The sequence below is a fragment of the Tursiops truncatus genome, chromosome 3 (assembly GCF_011762595.2).
Source record: "Tursiops truncatus isolate mTurTru1 chromosome 3, mTurTru1.mat.Y, whole genome shotgun sequence".
Taxonomy (NCBI): Eukaryota; Metazoa; Chordata; class Mammalia; order Artiodactyla; family Delphinidae; genus Tursiops; species Tursiops truncatus.
Genome location: NC_047036.1, coordinates 77,740,897 through 77,760,196, shown reverse-complemented (window position 1 = coordinate 77,760,196; position 19,300 = coordinate 77,740,897). Strand labels below are relative to the sequence as shown.

The 19,300-nt window shown below is 39.7% G+C and overlaps 1 protein-coding gene across 11 annotated transcripts in view; it reads right to left on the bottom strand.

The window, feature by feature from the left end:
- The window catches only part of CAST (calpastatin), a 129,492-nt gene that overhangs the window by 57,563 nt on the left and 52,629 nt on the right, over positions 1–19,300 (bottom strand). For 9 of the 11 annotated variants that reach the window (XM_019929667.3, XM_019929668.3, XM_019929669.3 and 6 more), the window contains one exon: positions 5,725–5,784. In XM_019929667.3, coding sequence (XP_019785226.2) covers positions 5,725–5,784 — 60 coding nt within the window. Of the gene's footprint in view, positions 1–5,724; positions 5,785–11,006; positions 11,037–19,300 lie in introns of those variants that run through there. The other 2 variants (XM_019929672.3, XM_019929673.3) reach the window with 1 other exon arrangement.

The window sequence follows — 19,300 nt, the reverse complement described above, 5'->3', positions numbered from 1 at the left end:
ATAAGGCAAATGCTAACAGCCATAAAAGGAGAAATTGACAGTAACACAATAATAATGGGGGACTTTAACACCCCACTTTCATCAATGGACAGATCATCCAGACAGAAAATCAGTATGGAAACAAAGGTCTTAAATGACACATCAGACCAGATGGACTTCATTTATATTTACAGAGTATTCAATCAAAAGCAACAGAATACATTTTCTTCTCAAGTGCCCACAGAACATTCTCCAGGATTGATAATATCCTACGCCACAAAGCCAGTCTCAGTAAATTTAAGAAAAGTGAAATCATATCAAGCATCTTTTCCAACCACAACTCTATGAGATTAGAAATCAACTACAAGAAAGAAACTGTAAAAAAGAAAAAGATGTGAAGGCTAAACAATAAACAGTATGCTACTAAACAACTAATGGATCACTGAAGAAATAAAAGAGGAAATGAAAAAATATCTACAGACAAATGAAAGTGAAAGCATGATGATTCAAAACCTGTGGGATGCAGTAAAAGCAGTTCTAAGAGGGAAGATACAACCTTACCTCAGGAAAGAAGAAACATCTCAAATAAATAATCTAACCTTACACCTAAAGCAACTAGAGAAAGAAGAACAAACAAAACCCAAAGTCAGTAGAAGGAAACAAATTATAAAGATCAGTGCAGAAATAAATGGAATAGAGACAAAGAAAACCATAGAAAAGATCAATGAAACTGAAAGCTGGTACTTTGAAAAGATAAACAAAATGGATAAACCTTTAGCCAGACTCAGCAAGAAAAAAAGGGAGAGGGCTCAAATCAGTAAAACTAGAAATGAGAAAGAAGTTACAATGGACACCACAGAAATACAAAGGATCATAAGAGACTACTACAAGCAACTATATGCCAATAAAATGGAAAACCTAGAAGAAATGGACAAATTCTTAGAGAAGTACAATCTCCCAAGACTGAACCAGGAAGAAATGGAAAATATGAACAGACCAATCACAAGTACTGAAATTGAAACTGTGACTAAAAAACTCCCAACAAATAAAAGTCCAGGACCAGATGGCTTCACAGGCAAGTTCTATCACTTAGTGAAGAGTTAACACCTACCTTCTGAAACTATTCCAAAAAATCGCAGAGGAAGGAACACTCCCAAACTCATTCTATGAGGCCACCATCAACTTGATACCAAAACCAGACAAAGAACCACCAAAAAAGAAAATTATAGGCCAGTATCAGTGATGAACACAAAAATCCTCAACAAAATACTAGCAAACTGAATCCAACAATACATTAAAAGGATCATCTACCACAATCAATTGAGGTTTATCCCAGGGATGCAAGAATTTTTCAATATCTGCAAGTCAATCAGTGTGATACACTACGTCAACAAATTGAAGAATAAAAACCATATGATCATCTCAATAGATGCAGAAAAAGCTTTTGACAAAATTCAACACCCATTTATGATAAAAACTCTCCAGAGAGTGGGCACAGAGGGAACATACCACAACATAATAAAGCCCATATATGGCAAACCTACAGCTAACAACATACTCAACAGTGAAGAGCCGAAAGCATTTCCTCTAAGATCAGGAACAAGATAAGGATGTCCAGTCTCACTGCTTTTATTCAACATAGTTTTGGAAGTCCTAGCCATGGCAATAAGAAAAAGAAATAGAATCCAAACTGGAAAAGGAGAAGTAAAAATGTCACTGTTTGCAGATGACATGATACTATACCTGGGAAATCCTAAAGATGCTACCAGAAAACTACTAGAGCTAATCAATGAATCTGGTAAAGTGCATTATACAAAATTAATACAGAGAAATCTGTTGCATTTCTATACACTAACAACAAAAATTCAGAAAAAGAAATTAAGCAAAGAATCCCATTTACCATCACATCAAAAGAATAAAATACCTAGGAATAAACCTAAGGATGTAAAAGACCTGTACTCCAGAAACTATAGGACGCTGATGAAAGAAATCAAAGATGACACAAACAAATATACCGTGTTCTTGGATTGGAAGAAGCAATATTTTCAGAATGACTATACTACCCAAGGCAATCTACAGACTCAATGCAACTTATCAAATTACCAATGGCATTTTTCACAGAACTAGAACAAAAATTTCTTAAATATGTATGAAAACACAAAAGACCCCGAATATCCAAAGCAATTTTGAGAAAGAAAAACAGAACTGGAGGAATCAGACTCCCTGACTTCAGACTATACTGCAAAGCTACAGTCATCAAAACAGTATGGTACCAGCACAAAATCAGAAATATAGATCAATGGAACAGTACAGAAAGCCCAGAAATAAACCCATGCACCTATAGTCAATTAATCTACAACAAATGAGGCAAGACTATCATGGAGAAAAGACAGTCTCTTCAATAAATGGTGCTGGGAAAACTAGACAGCTAAATGTAAGAGAATGAAATTAGAAAATTCTCTAACACCATACACAAAAATAAACTCAGAATGGATTAAAGACCCAAATGTAAGGCCAGATACTATAAAACTCTCAGAGGAAAACATAGGCAGAACACACTTTGACATAAATCACAGCAATACCTTTTTGGACCCGTCTCCTAGAGTAATGGAAGTAAAAACAAAAATAAACAAATGGGACCTAATTAAAGTTAAAAGCTTTTGTACAGCTAAGAAAACCATAAACAAAATGAAAAGGCAACCTACAGAATGCAAGAAAATGTTTGCAAATGATGTGACCGACAAGGGATTAATCTCCAAAATTTACAGACAGCTCATGCAACTCAATATCAAAAAAACAAAACAACCCAATCAAAAAATGGGCAGAAGACCTAAATAGACATTGCTCCAAAGAAGACATACAGATGGGCCAAGAGGGACATCAAAAGATGCCCAACCTTGCTAATTATTAGAGAAATGCAAATGAAAACTACAATGAGATATCACTTCACACCAGTCAGAATGGCCATCATCAAAAAGTCTACCAACAATAAATGCTGGAGAGGGTGTGGAGAAACGAGAACCCTCCTACACTGTTGGTGGGAATGTGAATTGGTACAACCACTATGGAGAACAGTATGGAGGTTCCTTAAGAAACTAAAAATAGGGGCTTCACTGGTGGCGCAGTGGTTGAGAGTCCGCCTGCCGATGCAGGGGACACGGGTTCGTGCCCTGGTTCAGGAAGATCCCACATGCCGCAGAGCGGCTGGGCCCGTGAGCCAAGGCCGCTGAGCCTGCGTGTCCAGAGCCTGTGCTCCGCAACAGGAGAGGCCACAACAGTGAGAGGCCCGTGTACCACAAAAATAAATAAATAAATAAATAAAATAAAATAAAATAAAAAAGAAACTAAAAATAGAGCTACCAGATGATCTAGCTATCCCACTCCTAAGCATATATATCCAGAGAAAACAATGGTTCAAAGGGATACATGCACCCCAGTGTTTATTGCAGCACTGTTTACAATAGCCAAGACATGGAAGTAACCTAAATGTCTGTGGACAGATGAATGGATAAAGAAGATGGGGTACATATATACAATGGAATATTACTCAGCCATTAAAAAGAATGAAATAATGCCATTTGCGGCAATGTGGATGGACCTGGAGATTATCATACTAAGTGAAGTAAGTCAGACAGAGAAAGACAATATCACATGATATCACTTACATGCAGAATCTAAAAAAAATGATACAAATGAACTTATTTACAAAACAAAAACAGACTCACAGCCTTAGAAAACAAACTTATTAAAGGGGAAAGGTTGGGGTGAGAGATAAATTGGGAGTTTGGGATTGACATATACACACTAGTATGTTTAAAATAGACAGCCAACAAGGATCTACTGTATAGCACAGGGAACTCTACTCAATATTCTGTAATAACCTAAACGGGAAAAGAATTTGAGAAAGAGTAGATACATGTATATGTAAAACTGAATGACTTTGCTGTACACCTGAAACTAATACAACGTTGTAAATCAACTACACTCCAATATAAAATAAACATTTCTTAAAATTAAAATTTAAAAAAAAATTTAAAAAGCAGCACATGAAGATAAGATGATTAATGAGAATAGTGTGATTGAAATCCACCAAGGAAAGAGAATTGAGGCAAAAAGTGGTCCTGAGTCAGCCACTGGTGACACTTCATCATGTGCATCTTATTTTTGTCTCTCCCTCCTTCTCTCTCCTACTTTCCTCTCTCTCTCTTCTCTTCATCCAGTTCCGTAGAAGTGCCAGGAATTCTCATGATCCATGCTTAGCAATGGCTGAAGTGATTGCTGACACTTACTCTGGATAACAGGGCACACTTGAAATAATCATTGGTCCTCAAGCTGAGAGTCAGCGGGGGTGGATTATAAACAGGCATTGTGTCAAATGAAACCAAAATAATAAAACAGAAATCCTATATTTCTGGCTTTCCTTTCTCTCCTTACTTTAACTTTCATGGACTCTAGGTTCAATGAGAATTTTTTTTTTGGGGGGGTAAATATTTCTACTACAGTCTTAAGATTATTTTAAGATTAAGGTCAGATTTTTTTTATTTTTTAAGATTAAGCTTGGTATAAATAAGTAGTGACAGCTAATAGATTAATTACGGATCAGTTAACATATATTTTGAAAATATGTGTAATTTATGTAAATTTATGTAAATTTATGTAAATGTAAATTACTAAGTAAAAACATAACTTTAAATTAAAAATAAATTTAAAAATTAAAATGAGTGCTAAATGACATTTATAAGAGTTTAGAGTTGGACAGTGTGTTTCAAGGTATTTGCAATGTCCTTTAAAGAAAAGTTCAAGATGAGGCCATAGGATCCCTCAGTGGCACTAAATTATGGTGCCAGTACTAAGTTATGGCATAGGATCCTACTTGGGACAGTAAAGTTACAAGGAAAATAGAAAGCAAAAGTGTGTGGGTAATTTTCAACAAGCAAAATTTGATAATAATGGAGCTGGGGTAACTCTTAAAGGCACTAAAGAATATTAGCTCATAAGAATTAGTTGAGAGCATCTTGAGAATGCTCTCTCTTTAATCTTCCATCCCAAAACATTCCCAAGAAACACGGTTTGAGTCATGGTAATTAGGGGAGAGGGTTTAAGGCAGCTCAGCCAGCTCTTCAGAACTAGGCTTACTCCACGTGGCAATCACACTGGAGGACATGCTTGTATTTTTTCTTCTGAAATTCCAAGAAATTATAATCAGAATAAATCCCAAGAACTTGACAAAGGTTTATCAATAAGATGGTACCCCACATGAGTCAAATTTCAGAAAGAAACTTCAGAAAGCATCTGAAATAACCAGTATCTGTATCACTTCTTTCTATGTTCACTTAGTGTAACCTTTCTCATTCTTAGATTTAGTTTTAAGTGGCCAGGATAATAAAACCATTTTAGCAAGAAATTAAGAATTTATATTCCTTTCTAGATCCAGAGAAATGTATTTAGAGGAATTATCTTACAATTTAAAAAACTCAAGTCTAGAACCAAAAAAACTCTTGCTGACTGCTCTTTTCTAGATATTCTAAAATGACGTGTAAGTGTATAGATGGTGTTTGAGGCAAATACTGAAAGGAAAGCTGAGTTTCCAAAGACCCTCATTAATTAGGAAGAAAACGTTTACTTCCATAGCCTAAGTTTCCTAGGACACATAACCCATCTGTCAACAGCCCACATTCATTTTGCTTTACCATATAATCAACTGAAAGGCATTCACCCAAGTTGACCCTTGAAGATTCTCCATACCTTGGTTTCTGTGGGATTCATACTGGAAGACTTCCTGGTTGAAGCAGAGGAAGTTGTCACCTAGAAAGGAAAGAAATAAGAAGTTTAATTATAGTTAACCTACAACCTTCTTTGTCCTTCGGGTCCTTTTAACCATACTTACTCTTAACTCTTTACCTTGGTTTTACCTCACCTAGAGTACCACTCCCATAAAAGTTCAGTATGTGGTGTTGCCCAGTGGGTAAAAGCCTTTGTAACCAGATCAAATGGGTTCACATTTGGAGTGTGCTACTTACTAAATAATCCTTGGGCAAGCTACTTAAATTTTCTGATCCTTGGTTTCCCCTTTCTCAATTTTTGTTCCGTAGGTAACAACTACCTTCTAAGTTTATTACTGCCTGGTATTTAAGTACTCAGTAAATATTATTCTAATTATTGTTTGTATTATTTTCAGAAAGAACATGGACTTTGAAACTTACAGAATTTTGTTCAAATGCCAGCTTTGCCTATTACTAGCTCTGTGACTTTGGGTCTTAGTTTTCCAAGTATATAAAATGGGGCCTATAATGTCTATTTTGCAGGGTTGTAATTATTTGCGATAATGTGGGTAAAATGCCTGGCACATTATAGGTGTTCATTAAATTGCTAGTGCATTATTCCTAGGCTATTGTAAGATAGACAAGTAGGCATAGCTCTGGGAAATAGGCTCAGGTAGATTAGAATCGTCATGTAAGGAAGAGAAGGTGGGAGATCGTGTTGCAGAGGGGATATTGCTATATTATCTGTCTCATCTAGGCTCCTCCCTGGAGGGCAAAGGTGATGAATGGTAACTGAAGTATTCAAGAAACACCTTTCCTAGGGATGTGGAGTCAGCCCCTGCAATCTAATCACCCAAGCAGGGGGATGTGGATGTGGACACTTGCATGGTATTGAGAAATACATACGCTAGTAACTTACACTGGTTAATATTAAACTCACAATTACATTCTTTGTGAATTCCAACTCAGGCTCATTTAAACCTCCTTAACATTTGAGTTCCATTAGGTTTTAGAGCCCAGGGATTCCATCTGGCACCAGTTGTCTTCTTAAGTAACTGGCTGTCAGTAAACAGCTGCTCCCTGCCAGCAGCACCCAGAGCCCCATCCCCTGATGCCTGGCCCTGAGCCACTTCAGAAGCTCAGTCCCCGGGCAGGGTGGACCCATCCCTGCTGGTGCCCCAGCTCCCCTACCTCGACACACCACACTCAAGGTGACTGCGTGAACCCACTATAACCCATGGCCCACGAACACGATCACTTTCCCCACCGACCTCATTTAATGTGGAGCATGTTGGCGCTTAGAGTTAAATTGCCACATTTTACAGATAAAAGCCCAAAGCTTTAGTATACTGACTTTTCAAACATAGTCATATGAACTTAACTATTCCTGAGCACCCTTAAGCAGCCCCCCACCCTAAAACACACACACACACACACACACACACACACACACACCTTGTCACTGTGGCAGGCATGTGCTGTCTCTCTCACATTCTCTTTGGGATAAAGAACTGGAAGAGGTACCAAAGTAGATTTCCCTCATCAAATTAATGGACAAATATGTGAATATGCATTTTTCCTGGAGAATTTTTTTTTTAGTTTGTGGGGATTAACATTCCCATATCTATACAATTCTGTCTTTCCACAAGTAGAATTGGTTGTACAAAGGTCCATTCAAACTCAAGAAGTTCCACTTAGCTACATCCCACTCCTTCAGTGATTTCCCTCAGCCATCTAAAACCACCCAAGACAAACACTCCACACAAAGGTTCTTTTTAAGCTGCAAATCTTCGGGTGAACATTCATTTTCTAAACATCCAAGTTTATTAAAACATTCCTGATATTACATAGCCTTGGGTTTTCCAATCTGCCTTACTGCTTTATTAAGCAATAGCTGGAAGGGATCCTTAAATCCTAGAAAGAAGACTTTCAAAGGCTCACCAAGGACAGTCAGATCTCCATGGAATGCCTATAAGTAAGCATGGAGCAGGCTGTAATGGGAATTTAGCTGAAGGCCTTGGCCACACCTGTTCTCAGCATAGATTCCTCCGTGAAAGTTTTATCCCGTCACTAAGGCACTAAACATTTTGAAACTAAAATAGGAAAACCACTTCATGGGGGCTGGAAAGGAGGCAAATAATCCCACCCTGTTATGGGCTGGTTCAACTCTGGCTAAGTGTAGTGTGTTCAATCTTATTTGTAAAGACAAGGAAAGTTTACTATTTGTTACCCTTACTGGGGGATTATATACACTTTCAATTTAAATCTTCTACATGGTTTGACTTTCTAATCATAGGTGTGAATAACTTATAATTTAAGAATTTTGAAGAGTTAACCCATAAATCTTTGAAGAACCTTAGAGAAAAACTTTGAATATGTAGGTTTTAAACAGATGAGGAAAATGGTATCTCATAAAGATTACCACAGTTCACTGGCTCCGTAAGTATTTATCCAGAACATAGTTTGTGTCAAGTACTGTGTTAGCTGATGGGAAACCGACCGACCTGTCTCTGACCTTGTGAAAGTTACAGTCTGGTCAGAGATGACATTAATAGACTAACCACTTCAATCCCACTCCTGGGCATATATCTGGACAAAACTATAATTCAAAAAGACACATGCACCCCTATGTTCACAGCAGCACCATTTACAATAGCCAGACATGACAAAAACCTAAATGTCCATCAACAAAGGATAAAGAAGATGTGGTGTGTATGTATATATATATGTATACACACACACAAACACAATGCAATATTCTCAGCCATAAAAAAAGAATGAAATGGGCTTCCCCGGTGGCGCAGTGTGTTGAGAGTCCGCCTGCCGATGCAGAGGACGCGGGTTCGTGCCCCGGTCCGGGAAGATCCCACATGCCGCGGAGCGGCTGGGCCCGTGAGCCATGGCCGCTGAGCCTGCGTGTCCGGAGCCTGTGCCCCGCAACGGGAGAGGCCACAATGGTGAGAGGCCCGCGTACCGCAAAAAAAAAAAAAAAAAAAAAAAGAATGAAATAATGCCATTTACGGCAACATGGATGGACCTAGAGATTACCATACTAAGTGAAGTAACTCAGAAAGAGAAAGACAAATACCGTATGATATCACTTACATGTGGAATCTAAAATATGACACAAATGAAATTATCTACAAAACGGAAACAGACTCACAGACATAGAGAACAGATTTGTGGTTGCCAAGGGGGAGAGGGATGGAGATTAGCAGATGCAAACTATTATATATAGGATGGATAAACAACAAGGTCCTACTGTGTAGCCCAGGTAACTATATTGAATATCCTGTGATAAACCATAATGGAAAAGAATATGAAAAAGAATGTGTATACATATGTATAACTGAATCACTTCACTGTACAGCAGAAATTAACACAACCTTGTAAATCAACTATACTTCAATGAAATAAATTTAAAAAAAGAATAACCACTTTATTAACTACTTGTGATAAGTGCTATAAAGGGAAATCACAGGGTCCCATGTCCCACAGACTAGGCAACCAGATCTAATTCAGGGGACAGTCAGGACAGGTGACGCTGAAGAAGTGACAGTTAATGTGGAGATTGAAGGATACAGGGGCATCACCCAGGCAGAAGGCGGGGAGGACCCTCCGAGATGTCTGTGCCAGGGCTGAGCCAGGCTCCCTGACTTTTAAACCAGTGACTCTCTGCTGCAGGACCGACCACTCAGCCGGTCCTAATATCAAGGCATAGACGGTTTTAAAGCAACATCAGTGCTCAAATACCAAAATCTCTCTATGGAATTAGGACTGTATATAAGACTAAAGTGCGGCCATAACAATACTCTCCCTCCTAAATGACCCATGCAAATCTCTTGACATCCAGAGTATTATGAATCATTTATAATCTTTAATTAGGGCACAAATCAGAGTAACAAAGAACAGAGAAAAAGTACTTTAATATAATTATTTTCCACCCAGCCACTCAACAATTGCTGTTTAAAAAGCAATGAGCCTGGGGCTGAGGATACACAATGAATGTCACTGTCACAGCCTTGAAAGAGTTCACAGTCCAGCGCAATAAACAGACATCAAACAGGTTTAGTTACAACTTAAGTGCTCTAACAGGTATGAAGAAAATCCTAGGTGACCGAAGAAATGTTTTGGTTCTAAGTCAGTTGTAGGCCCACCTGAAGTAATCTTACTGTGTTGTCAAATCTCATTAAAACAAAGCAATATCGATCAAAGAAAGTAATTGCAGCCTAGAAAAAATTAATATTTAATCCTGTACTTATCCAGTATGGCATGTTAACGTTCTGGCTTTATTCAACAAAACCTCTTTAAATTTGTTTACTTGCTACAATAAGAATTTTGGAGTTCACTGCAGGAAATGATTAGAAATATGAGGGGGAGATGGTATGCTTTTAAGACCCCTGAAAAATGGAAACTGCTTTCCTTTTTCACATATATTTTGCAAAGGTCTCCCATACTACAGCCTTTTAGCTCCCTCACCTGTTCTGGCTACGCTAGTCTTCACACGTGTCACTCCCACGCGCATGCCTCCCTCTATAGTAGAGCCTGCGATGATGACTCCTGTTACCCCCTGTATCACACAGAAATCCTTTCTCTTGCCTTTAAAGACCCCTAGTCTCCAATCCCACCGCATCTCCCAGCGCAGAACATCTGCTCCAGGCAGCCAGCCCATCCCTTTCTCAGAGCACAGCTCTCTCACCTCCCCCTTTATGTTTTTTTCACATAAGTGCCACTGGTTGGGATGCTTCTCTTCCCCAAATATCCGAATCCTACATGCCCTTCCTTTCAGGTGTATCTCACTAGCGCCAGCCCTGGCACTGTAACTTCCGAACCACTGCAATCCTAAGTGGGCATCCATCCACCTTCGCCAATCCCCGCTCACTTACAGTACCATATACAGGCAAGTAATGACCTAATTGCGGCATGAAGTCTCTCCTCCACCACATGGGGTCCCTTTAAAAGAGCTGTCTGTTGGGTACACTAATCTGCTCACCCCCACTCTTACTCACGGCAGGTTTCTATCCAAGGCTTTCCCTTGATTCTGCAGGATGCCTAGTGAGGCTGCACGAGAAGAGAAGCAAGACCTAGGACCAAGCCAACGATCCTGTGATGCTGGATGTGAGCGGAGAGGGTTGTGAGCTCGCCCACAGGTCCTGGCTGGACCCAAGGGCTTCTTCAGAAGGGGCGGGGTCCTAGAGGGCTTACTCATCCATTCTGCTGCCATTAAATCTGGCTGATGAAAAACTCATTCCCTCGGCTCCTTACCTCTCTGTCTCCCATGTCCTAGAGTCTTTTCACTTGCTTGGGCTCCCAAAAAAACAGCTTCTTTCCAGGCACTGTCAGCTGGTTCATGGGAATCCTCCCCTCCAGTCACTCAGCCTCACTTTGATCTCCCTCCTTGCCCCAGTTCAGTTCAGAAAGTGCACCCAGAGCACACCCAGCAGATGAGTCAGCGGCTGCCGCTCACCCCATACCTTGCTTCCTCTCCCCACCCCTCACTGCCAGCGTTCCCACAGCCTCCCACCGGCAGCACGTCACCCTTCACACACCCCAGCTGCCTTTGTTTGCGGAGGTTACTGAGAATGCCAGCCCACGTACGTGCTGCCCTTTTCCACCTGATAATCCATCCGCAGTTTCACTTTGAATCACTGACCATCCTCTTCCCCAGGGCTGCTGTGACGCAGGGAGCTCCAGGTCCAATCCCCAGCCCTTTGACCTGTTTCCTTCTGGAAGCCTTTTCCACTTGCTCCATTCTTCTCTTTCTTTAATATTTAGTCACAAACCCTCTGCCTTCTCTCTTATATTACTGCATCCTCGGAGAGTTGATTTCTCCCCATGACTTTTTTTTTTTTAATATATTTATTTATTTATTTACTTTTGGCTGCGTTGGGTCTTCATTGCTGTGCGTGGGGGCTACTCTTTGTTGCGATGTGCAGGCTTCTCATTGCAGTGGCTTCTCTTGTTGTGGAGCAGGGGCTCTAGGCGCGCCGGCTTCAGTAGTTGTGGTGCACGGGCTTAGTTGCTCCGCGGCATGTGGGATCTTCCCGAACCGGGGCACGAACCCGTGTCCCCTGTATCGGCAGGTGGACTCTGAACCACTGCGTCACCAGGGAAGTCCCTCTTCTCCCCCTACCCTCCGCCCATGATTTTAAATATCATTTACTATGTGAACAGTTCTCCATACTTTATCAGCAGCCCTACTTTATTACCAGACAACATTATTTTACCTTAAAGGGAGGAAGACAAGAAAGTCAGATGCAGGCTCTAATGCCGACTCCAGCACTTACTCGTTCACATTAATTATCCTCCCAGAAGCCTTCAACCTCATTTGCAAAATGGGAGTAACACCACCTGCCTCTGGAGTTGCTGTAAGGGCCTAATGACGTAATTCAGGGAAACTCATCTGCCGCTGAATTGCTTGGAGTCTACCTCCAAGTCCTCATTACCATTCCATCCTTTTAATTTCTTTCCCTGGTCTAATCAGGTATCTCTCACACCTGGATTACATCAAGGCCTTTCTAATAGTTTCCATGCCTTGTTCTCTCCCACCCCTATCCCCACCCCCACTTCTAGCTCCCACTCCTTTCTATCGCTGCCTAATTTACCTGAAATCAATGCATACCATGTTCCCACTCTGATGAAATACTAAACTCTCAGTGGTTTCTCACTGTCCTAGATAAGGTCCAATGTCTTCTGCCTGAACCTTTGACTTTCCATATTTGACCTAATCTCCTCATTCCACTACGTCTCTTGCTATGCCCCACACCATGTCTCCCCACCTCCCAGGATGCTGTCCTTCCTGTCTCAGGAGAACCTCATCGGGCAGCATAACTCACTGGTTAAGAGAGTGAGAGGCGGCTCTGGACTCAAGACTGGTGGAATTCCAGCTAGCATTGAATTCATGTGCAACCTCGAGCAAGTTACTTAACCTCTCTGTGCCTCAGTGTCCTCATCTATAAAATGAGAATAGTAACAATTCTTACCTTATAGGGTTGTTTTAAGGATAAGTTGATGTACATGAACCCATTACAACAGCACTTGGCAAGTGGTAAGTGCTGGACAAATGCTGGTCGGTGTTATCATCACCATCAGGCTCCCATCCACCGCTGAGGAAGCCTTTCTTGTCATCCCCACGGCTGAGGAAGCCCTTCCCTGCTCAGACAGCTCCTACCCTCCCCTTGAAGATTTAGCTCAAGATACAACACCTGTATCTGCTTTAGCTCATATTACCTTCTCAACTCTCATATGTTTGTACTTCTCACTTGAACACGTAATCATATATGCTGTTCAGGGTTACCGAGTCTTTTCTAAGTGTATGTCATGTCTTATCAATGAAGCTGTAAATTGATCAAGAGGCAGGGGTCATTTCTATTCTCCACAGTGCCTACCACAGTGTTTAATAGCAGAGAGGAGCTCAAAAATCACTGTTGATTCCAATATTTGTTTCCATTTTCTAATTGTCAACTGAAGTTTCATTTAAACAAAGAATGAAGTATAGTTTTAATACCTTGGTTCTTTTTTTAAAAAAAGCTAGAATCAAGAATATAATTAATAACTCAGAAGAAAGGTTCAGCCTGAAAGCTTCTTAGTGGTGATGAGTCCACAGGTAAGTCGATTAAACCTGAAGAGCAACTGGCTTCCCATGTGGAAATACCATGTACCCCACAGGGCTATTGCGAGAGTCAATTACATACCAAATATTAGGGCAATCTGGGCAAAGCACAAAACAAATATTAAAAAAATTTTTTTAATTAAGAAGTTCTGACAAATCAAAATCAACTTAACTGATTTTTAACTTTTAAAGTTAGCTCTGCTAGATGCACAAGAGAGAAATGTATAATTTGCTTCTGAACCATAATGAGATTCTTACCTTAATAACATATCCCAAAAATGAAAGAAAAGAAATCATGGGTTTTTTTTAAAGTTCTTTCTTCACAGGATCTGTCAGACAGACCCAAACCTGAACTCCATGAGGGCAGGGACCATGCCTGTCTCAGCTGCTGCAGGTACCCAAGCATCGCACACAGTAGTTGCTTAATAAGTATGTGTTAAATAAATGTATACATTTGTACATGAATAAACATGAGTATTATCTGATGGCTCAAAAGCAACATTATACGAGTTTTATTCAATCATCAGAAATTTTGTCCAAAGCACAGGTCAGAAAACTGGTTAGGAAAACATAAACATCTAGTCTTTTACATCTTTATTGTCATTACCCAGTAGTTGTATAACTTTAAAAAAACACATATACACAGGGCTTCCCTGGTGGCGCAGTGGTTGAGAGTTGGCCTGCTGATTCAGGGGACACGGGTTCGTGCCCCTGTCTGGGAAGATCCCACATGCCGCGGAGCGGCTGGGCCTGTGAGCCATGGCCACTGAGCCTGCGCGTCCGGAGCCTGTGCTCCACAATGGGAGAGGCCACAACAGTGAGAGGCCCGCGTACCTGCAAAAAAAACCAAAAAACCAAAAAACAAATCCTAGCTCTGCAAAAAAACGCATATACACAAAAAAATCCCTGAGCTGCTTCCTGTAAGACACCTGGAACAAACAATAGACGGCTAATGAGGGGCTTTCTAAAGAAAGCACTGACGTTCTTTACAAACACCATTCATGGACCCAGTGAGAACAGGTTTATGGTGATGGATTATTCACTTTAGGAGATGAATATTCAGAAGTTTAGCTCTTTCTATTGTTTGCCACGCAGTCACACCATGACATACCGTCTTGTCTTGCAATGCCTTTAATTATTTAACATAATAATGGTGCTTCTAAAGAGAACTGCAACTCAGTCACCTAACAAAGTATAGTATTTAATCGTAACAGAAAACGTGATACTGATGAAATGGGTCATCTATGAATGAGGTTGAGCCATCTCTTTCAGGGAGAACATGGCTTTGTGCCAGCAGATCTAATCAGGGCACCAACTTACATCTCAGCATGTATGTAATATAAGAGCAGGTCAATTGCGATAGGATCTTAAGTACAATATGAAGTTATAAGAGATCAGAAGAGGGAGACTATTTCTGAGGTGTGGGTTTGAAGATGGCTAGGAAAAACTTCACAGGGGAGATGGGAACAATTTACTTAGTATTAATTGCAGTGTGATGGGGAGGTAGGTGAGGACTATAGAATCTTCCATATGCCAGGAACTGTGGCAGGGGCTTTGGGCATCTGATTTCAATATATCTTTATAAAATCCTAGGACCTAATCATTATTATCTGCATTTTATAAATGAGAAAACTGAGGCTCAGAGAAGTTAGGTAACTTATCTAAGATCTCACAGTTAAGAAGTTGTAGAGCGTGGATCTGAACACAGACATTGACGATAATGCCCACGAACTTTTTGCTGTAACAAGTTGACTCCCTTACTTTCAAAAAGTAAAATAAAAGATTTTAGTTTTACAAAACATGGAGTTGGAGCCCGAGATGGGGTAGTCATTCCAGGTGAGCAGAACAGATTGAGCAAGACTTAGAGGTGGGAAAGTACCAGAGATAATCAGACCAGAGTACAACCGGTTGGATGAAGTAGAACATGGCAAAATGAGGCAAACTGAACACTGCCTGGGGGAACAGAGTATGATTCTATCTCAACTGAGTATGCTATACATTCATGAACTATCTTAAAATATAAAAATAAATATATTTAAATATATTACATTAAAGATTTAAATATATTAAAATATATTTTAAAATATATTTAATTATCTTAATTAAATATAATTAAAATATATTAAGATATATTATCTTAATAATATATTACGATAAAAATAGAATGCCTGAGCTCTACTTGCTCTGGGAAGTGGAGAGCACACGGCAGCTTTGGTTTCTGATGCAACCCTGTGGGCAGACCTCAAAATAAACATCCATATGTTGCCTGGCAACTGGGACAGTAGCCACAGTTGATCTGTGATGGCAATCCAAGAGCCAGAGAGACCTTAGAACATTTGGCCACACCTTGTGAGTGCCTGATTATGAGGTCTAACACAGGACCACCCCAAGTGCTTAGAAAAAATCCACAAAACGCATGAAGCTGAACTTCCAGTACTATAAAACAACTGTTTCATTTTCATTGCTTTGTGAACTCCACTTTTCCCCCTTTCCCCCTCTCTGCCCCGGGATGATTATTTTGTAAGCAAGGAAGAGAGCAAGCCACGCAGCCTGGATTAGTCATCAAAGAGTAGAAATGCAAGCTTTTATTTATTCTTTAACTTGCGTCCATGCCTCTAGGGATTCTGGTTGCTTTTCTTGATGCATGAAATAATTCCAGCTATGTCTGAATTTGGCTGCCCAGGACAAAGCAGAGAAGTTAGACCCAGAAAAGACAGCCTACTTTCCTCTTGTGGCCCCTCCCCTAATAAAGGTTTGTGCATCTAGGATCTTCTTAAGCCTGTGAGTCACGCAGTTTCAGCAGATTAGAAGCGATATAATGAACAATGAGGAAGACAGCCCATGACAAGCTCTTTGAACTTAAGCCTTAACCTCTCTAGAACACAGTTTCCTCATCTGTAAACTGTCAGGCTTGCGAACTCTGTTGTTCTGCAACTCTAATATGATATGCTATAAATATGTAAAGCTTATTAAATAATGTACCCAATGATAGATGTTCAAATGGGAAACACAGGAGTTTAGCCTCTGGAGTCCCATGGACCTGGGGTCTCATTCTAGCTGTGCAACTTCAAGCAAGCTGCTTAACCTTTCCAAACCTGTGTTTTTTATTTGTTAAATGGGTATAAAGATGACACCTACCTCATAAGATGGTAGTGAGGATTTAATGAGGGTGTGTTTATAAGGCCTGGCACATGGTAAGTCAGGAAACAAAAGTGATCTGTATTATTTTACAAATATCAACAACCTCAAAAGTTCTCCTCAGTCTCAGAATGGTGGAGCACTTCTGTGGTGACCACTGACTGCTTTGAGAAGTTACACACGCATGTTGTTTATCTTAAAGACAAAGGGCAACACTATTTTACATTAAGAATTTTTTTTTGGATTGAAATGCATGGTTTGTTTATCCTAAAAGATTATGAGCTCATCTAAAGCATACATGGTTACTGATGATATGATTATTGTATAAGAATAAAAACTTCTGAGCTCTGCTGAACAGTTGCCTCAGAGCCTTTCAGCTTGGTTTCCACAGTGCTTTCAAATTCATTCCTTAGGCACAGACCTAACAGAGTGTGAGAGAAATGAGAAGTTTTATGGGTCGTTGTGTTATAAGACCAACTGCCAGCCTCCGTCTCTACAGGGATGACAGACTCAAAGTGTCTCAACGCAACTGAGAGGGCACGTACGAGGAAATACTGGCATACAGCCATTGTGTGGCGGCTGAGAGATGAGCCTGTCACGTGACTGTTCTTGCAGCTGGCTTCTCAGTGAAGCATGCTCTTAATAAGAAGGCTTAAATGACAGGAATTATTACAAAGTTCCCTTCTCCAAGATGCTTTCCAAATAACCAAAATGAAAATGTGGGGTGCAATAAAACGTCGTTCTGGAAACCACATAGGAAAAACAAATTCACAAATGTACACTAACAGCAAGCTTAATCTTTGCAAATGTTAAAGAGGTGATGTTACGTAGTTAGGAGAATGGCTGTGGAGCCAGACCACTTGAGTTTGAATTCCAGCTCTGCTACCAGCTATATGACCTTGAGCAAATTCCCTAACTGCTCTGCGCCTGTTTCCTCATCTGTAAAGTGGAAATAATCATAATATCTTCTACCACATTTCATCCCACTTTCACCTAAAATAAAAATTCAATAGGAGAACTGATCTTAAAATAGGCTTCATTTGAACTTGATGTAAAAATATGAACAGTGCAGCTTATCCTTCCGTCTAAGCAACTGTATTCCTACACGATAAGGGAGTTTTTTGCTATGTAATTTAATCCTGCTTTTTAAAAATTTCACCGTATTCAAAGGTGTCTAATTCATCCCTTCTCTACTGCTTATTAAGACATCTAAAGAAACTCTGTCAACAAAACTCTTATTTGCTAATTCCAATCAGTGTACAATGCTCTCTTTCACAGAAGCAGGAAATTTCATTCATCAGAGAGAATTTCAACAGCATTAAGATATTGAGCATAATAATAGAGGGCACAATACTAATTTATAGTGCTTTTTGAATTTAGATACAAATTCCTCTCTTGGTTATTTAAACTGCCTGGATATAAACTACTGAGTCTAGGATTTTATAAGACTGGTCTACTGAAAAGAGCAATAGAATCGAATAGAATCTTGCTATCTGTGTGACCCAGGGTAAGTTATTTAATCTCTCTGGGCCTTAGTCTTCTCATTTTAAAAATTGTCCTAATACCCACTTACCCATTTGCAAAATATGCAACTCTTAAGAGGATTACATGAAATCCTATGTAAATCACTTAGCATAGTAGTTGTTTAACAAATTAATAAATGGTTGGTTTCTTTTTCTTCTTTCCACTTATTTTCATTTATCTAGATCCTGGAGAGCTTCTCCAAACTACATATATACTGCTGGACCTAACCCCTCTCCTACAGCTTTCCAGAATTATTTTCAGATTATCAGAACTAGCTAGAACGTCTTTTGTTTCCTATTGGTTGTCTTTCCATTTTGAATAGTAACCAAATCTTCAGTTCATTGATCAGTAGGAGAAGGTGGAGAAGTTATACACAAGCGGAAAAGATATGGTATATGGTTTATCACTGGTTCAACTGGAAATCAATCGGGGTATTTTGCCAAGATTTTAATTGCAAATATGTAGATCAGTGTTCATCACATTCAGTCTTTGGAAACATGTGAAGAGGTGCAAGAATATGATTGTCAGAGGACTGGAGAAGGAAACAATTCTCTTTTGCTAGGCTAGGAATCCTGGTCTATCACAAGAACATTGAGAATAATTCAGCACCCATTACCACAATAATTAAAAAGATTCTCAAAACCAAGGGAGGGCTCAAACTCAACAACCAAAAGAAGTTAGCCTTTCCTTGTTAATCTCTAGATATTCAGCAAGGGGGTACATTGTTTCTTAGCAATGTGGATCCTTTGTGGCTAAAATTCCAAACAATTAATAATTAACTAATTAATTGATTTAAAACTCAAGATTAGATTCCATCACATGGAAGATGATGTAATTTTATAATATTGCTGGGGGAAAAAATGATCACTAATTCTAATCAGTGAAACTATATGCAAAATATGCAGGATATTCATACACATTTAATTAATATTTAATTAAATATTCATAGATATTTAATTATTTTATACTAAAATTGTATATAATGATTCCAGACAACGAATGTTATGCCAAGCTATTGCACAATGTGACTGGCCGAGCATTAACACCTTAGCTCAGTGGTTTTGGGCCCAGGACCAGAATCACTCATAGCCAGTGTGTGGGGATCAGGGGAGGGCAGCAATGGACACTTAGAAACTTACAAAAGGGAAAGGGCAGGAGGAAGAGGGAGCAAGGATTACAGCTTAAAAAGCTGTAAGCCCTCCCCCCCCCCAAGTGATTCTCAAACTCCTTTACATGGAGAATGACTGCTTTAGGTTGTTTTAAACAAGATGGCTTTATAGGGGGT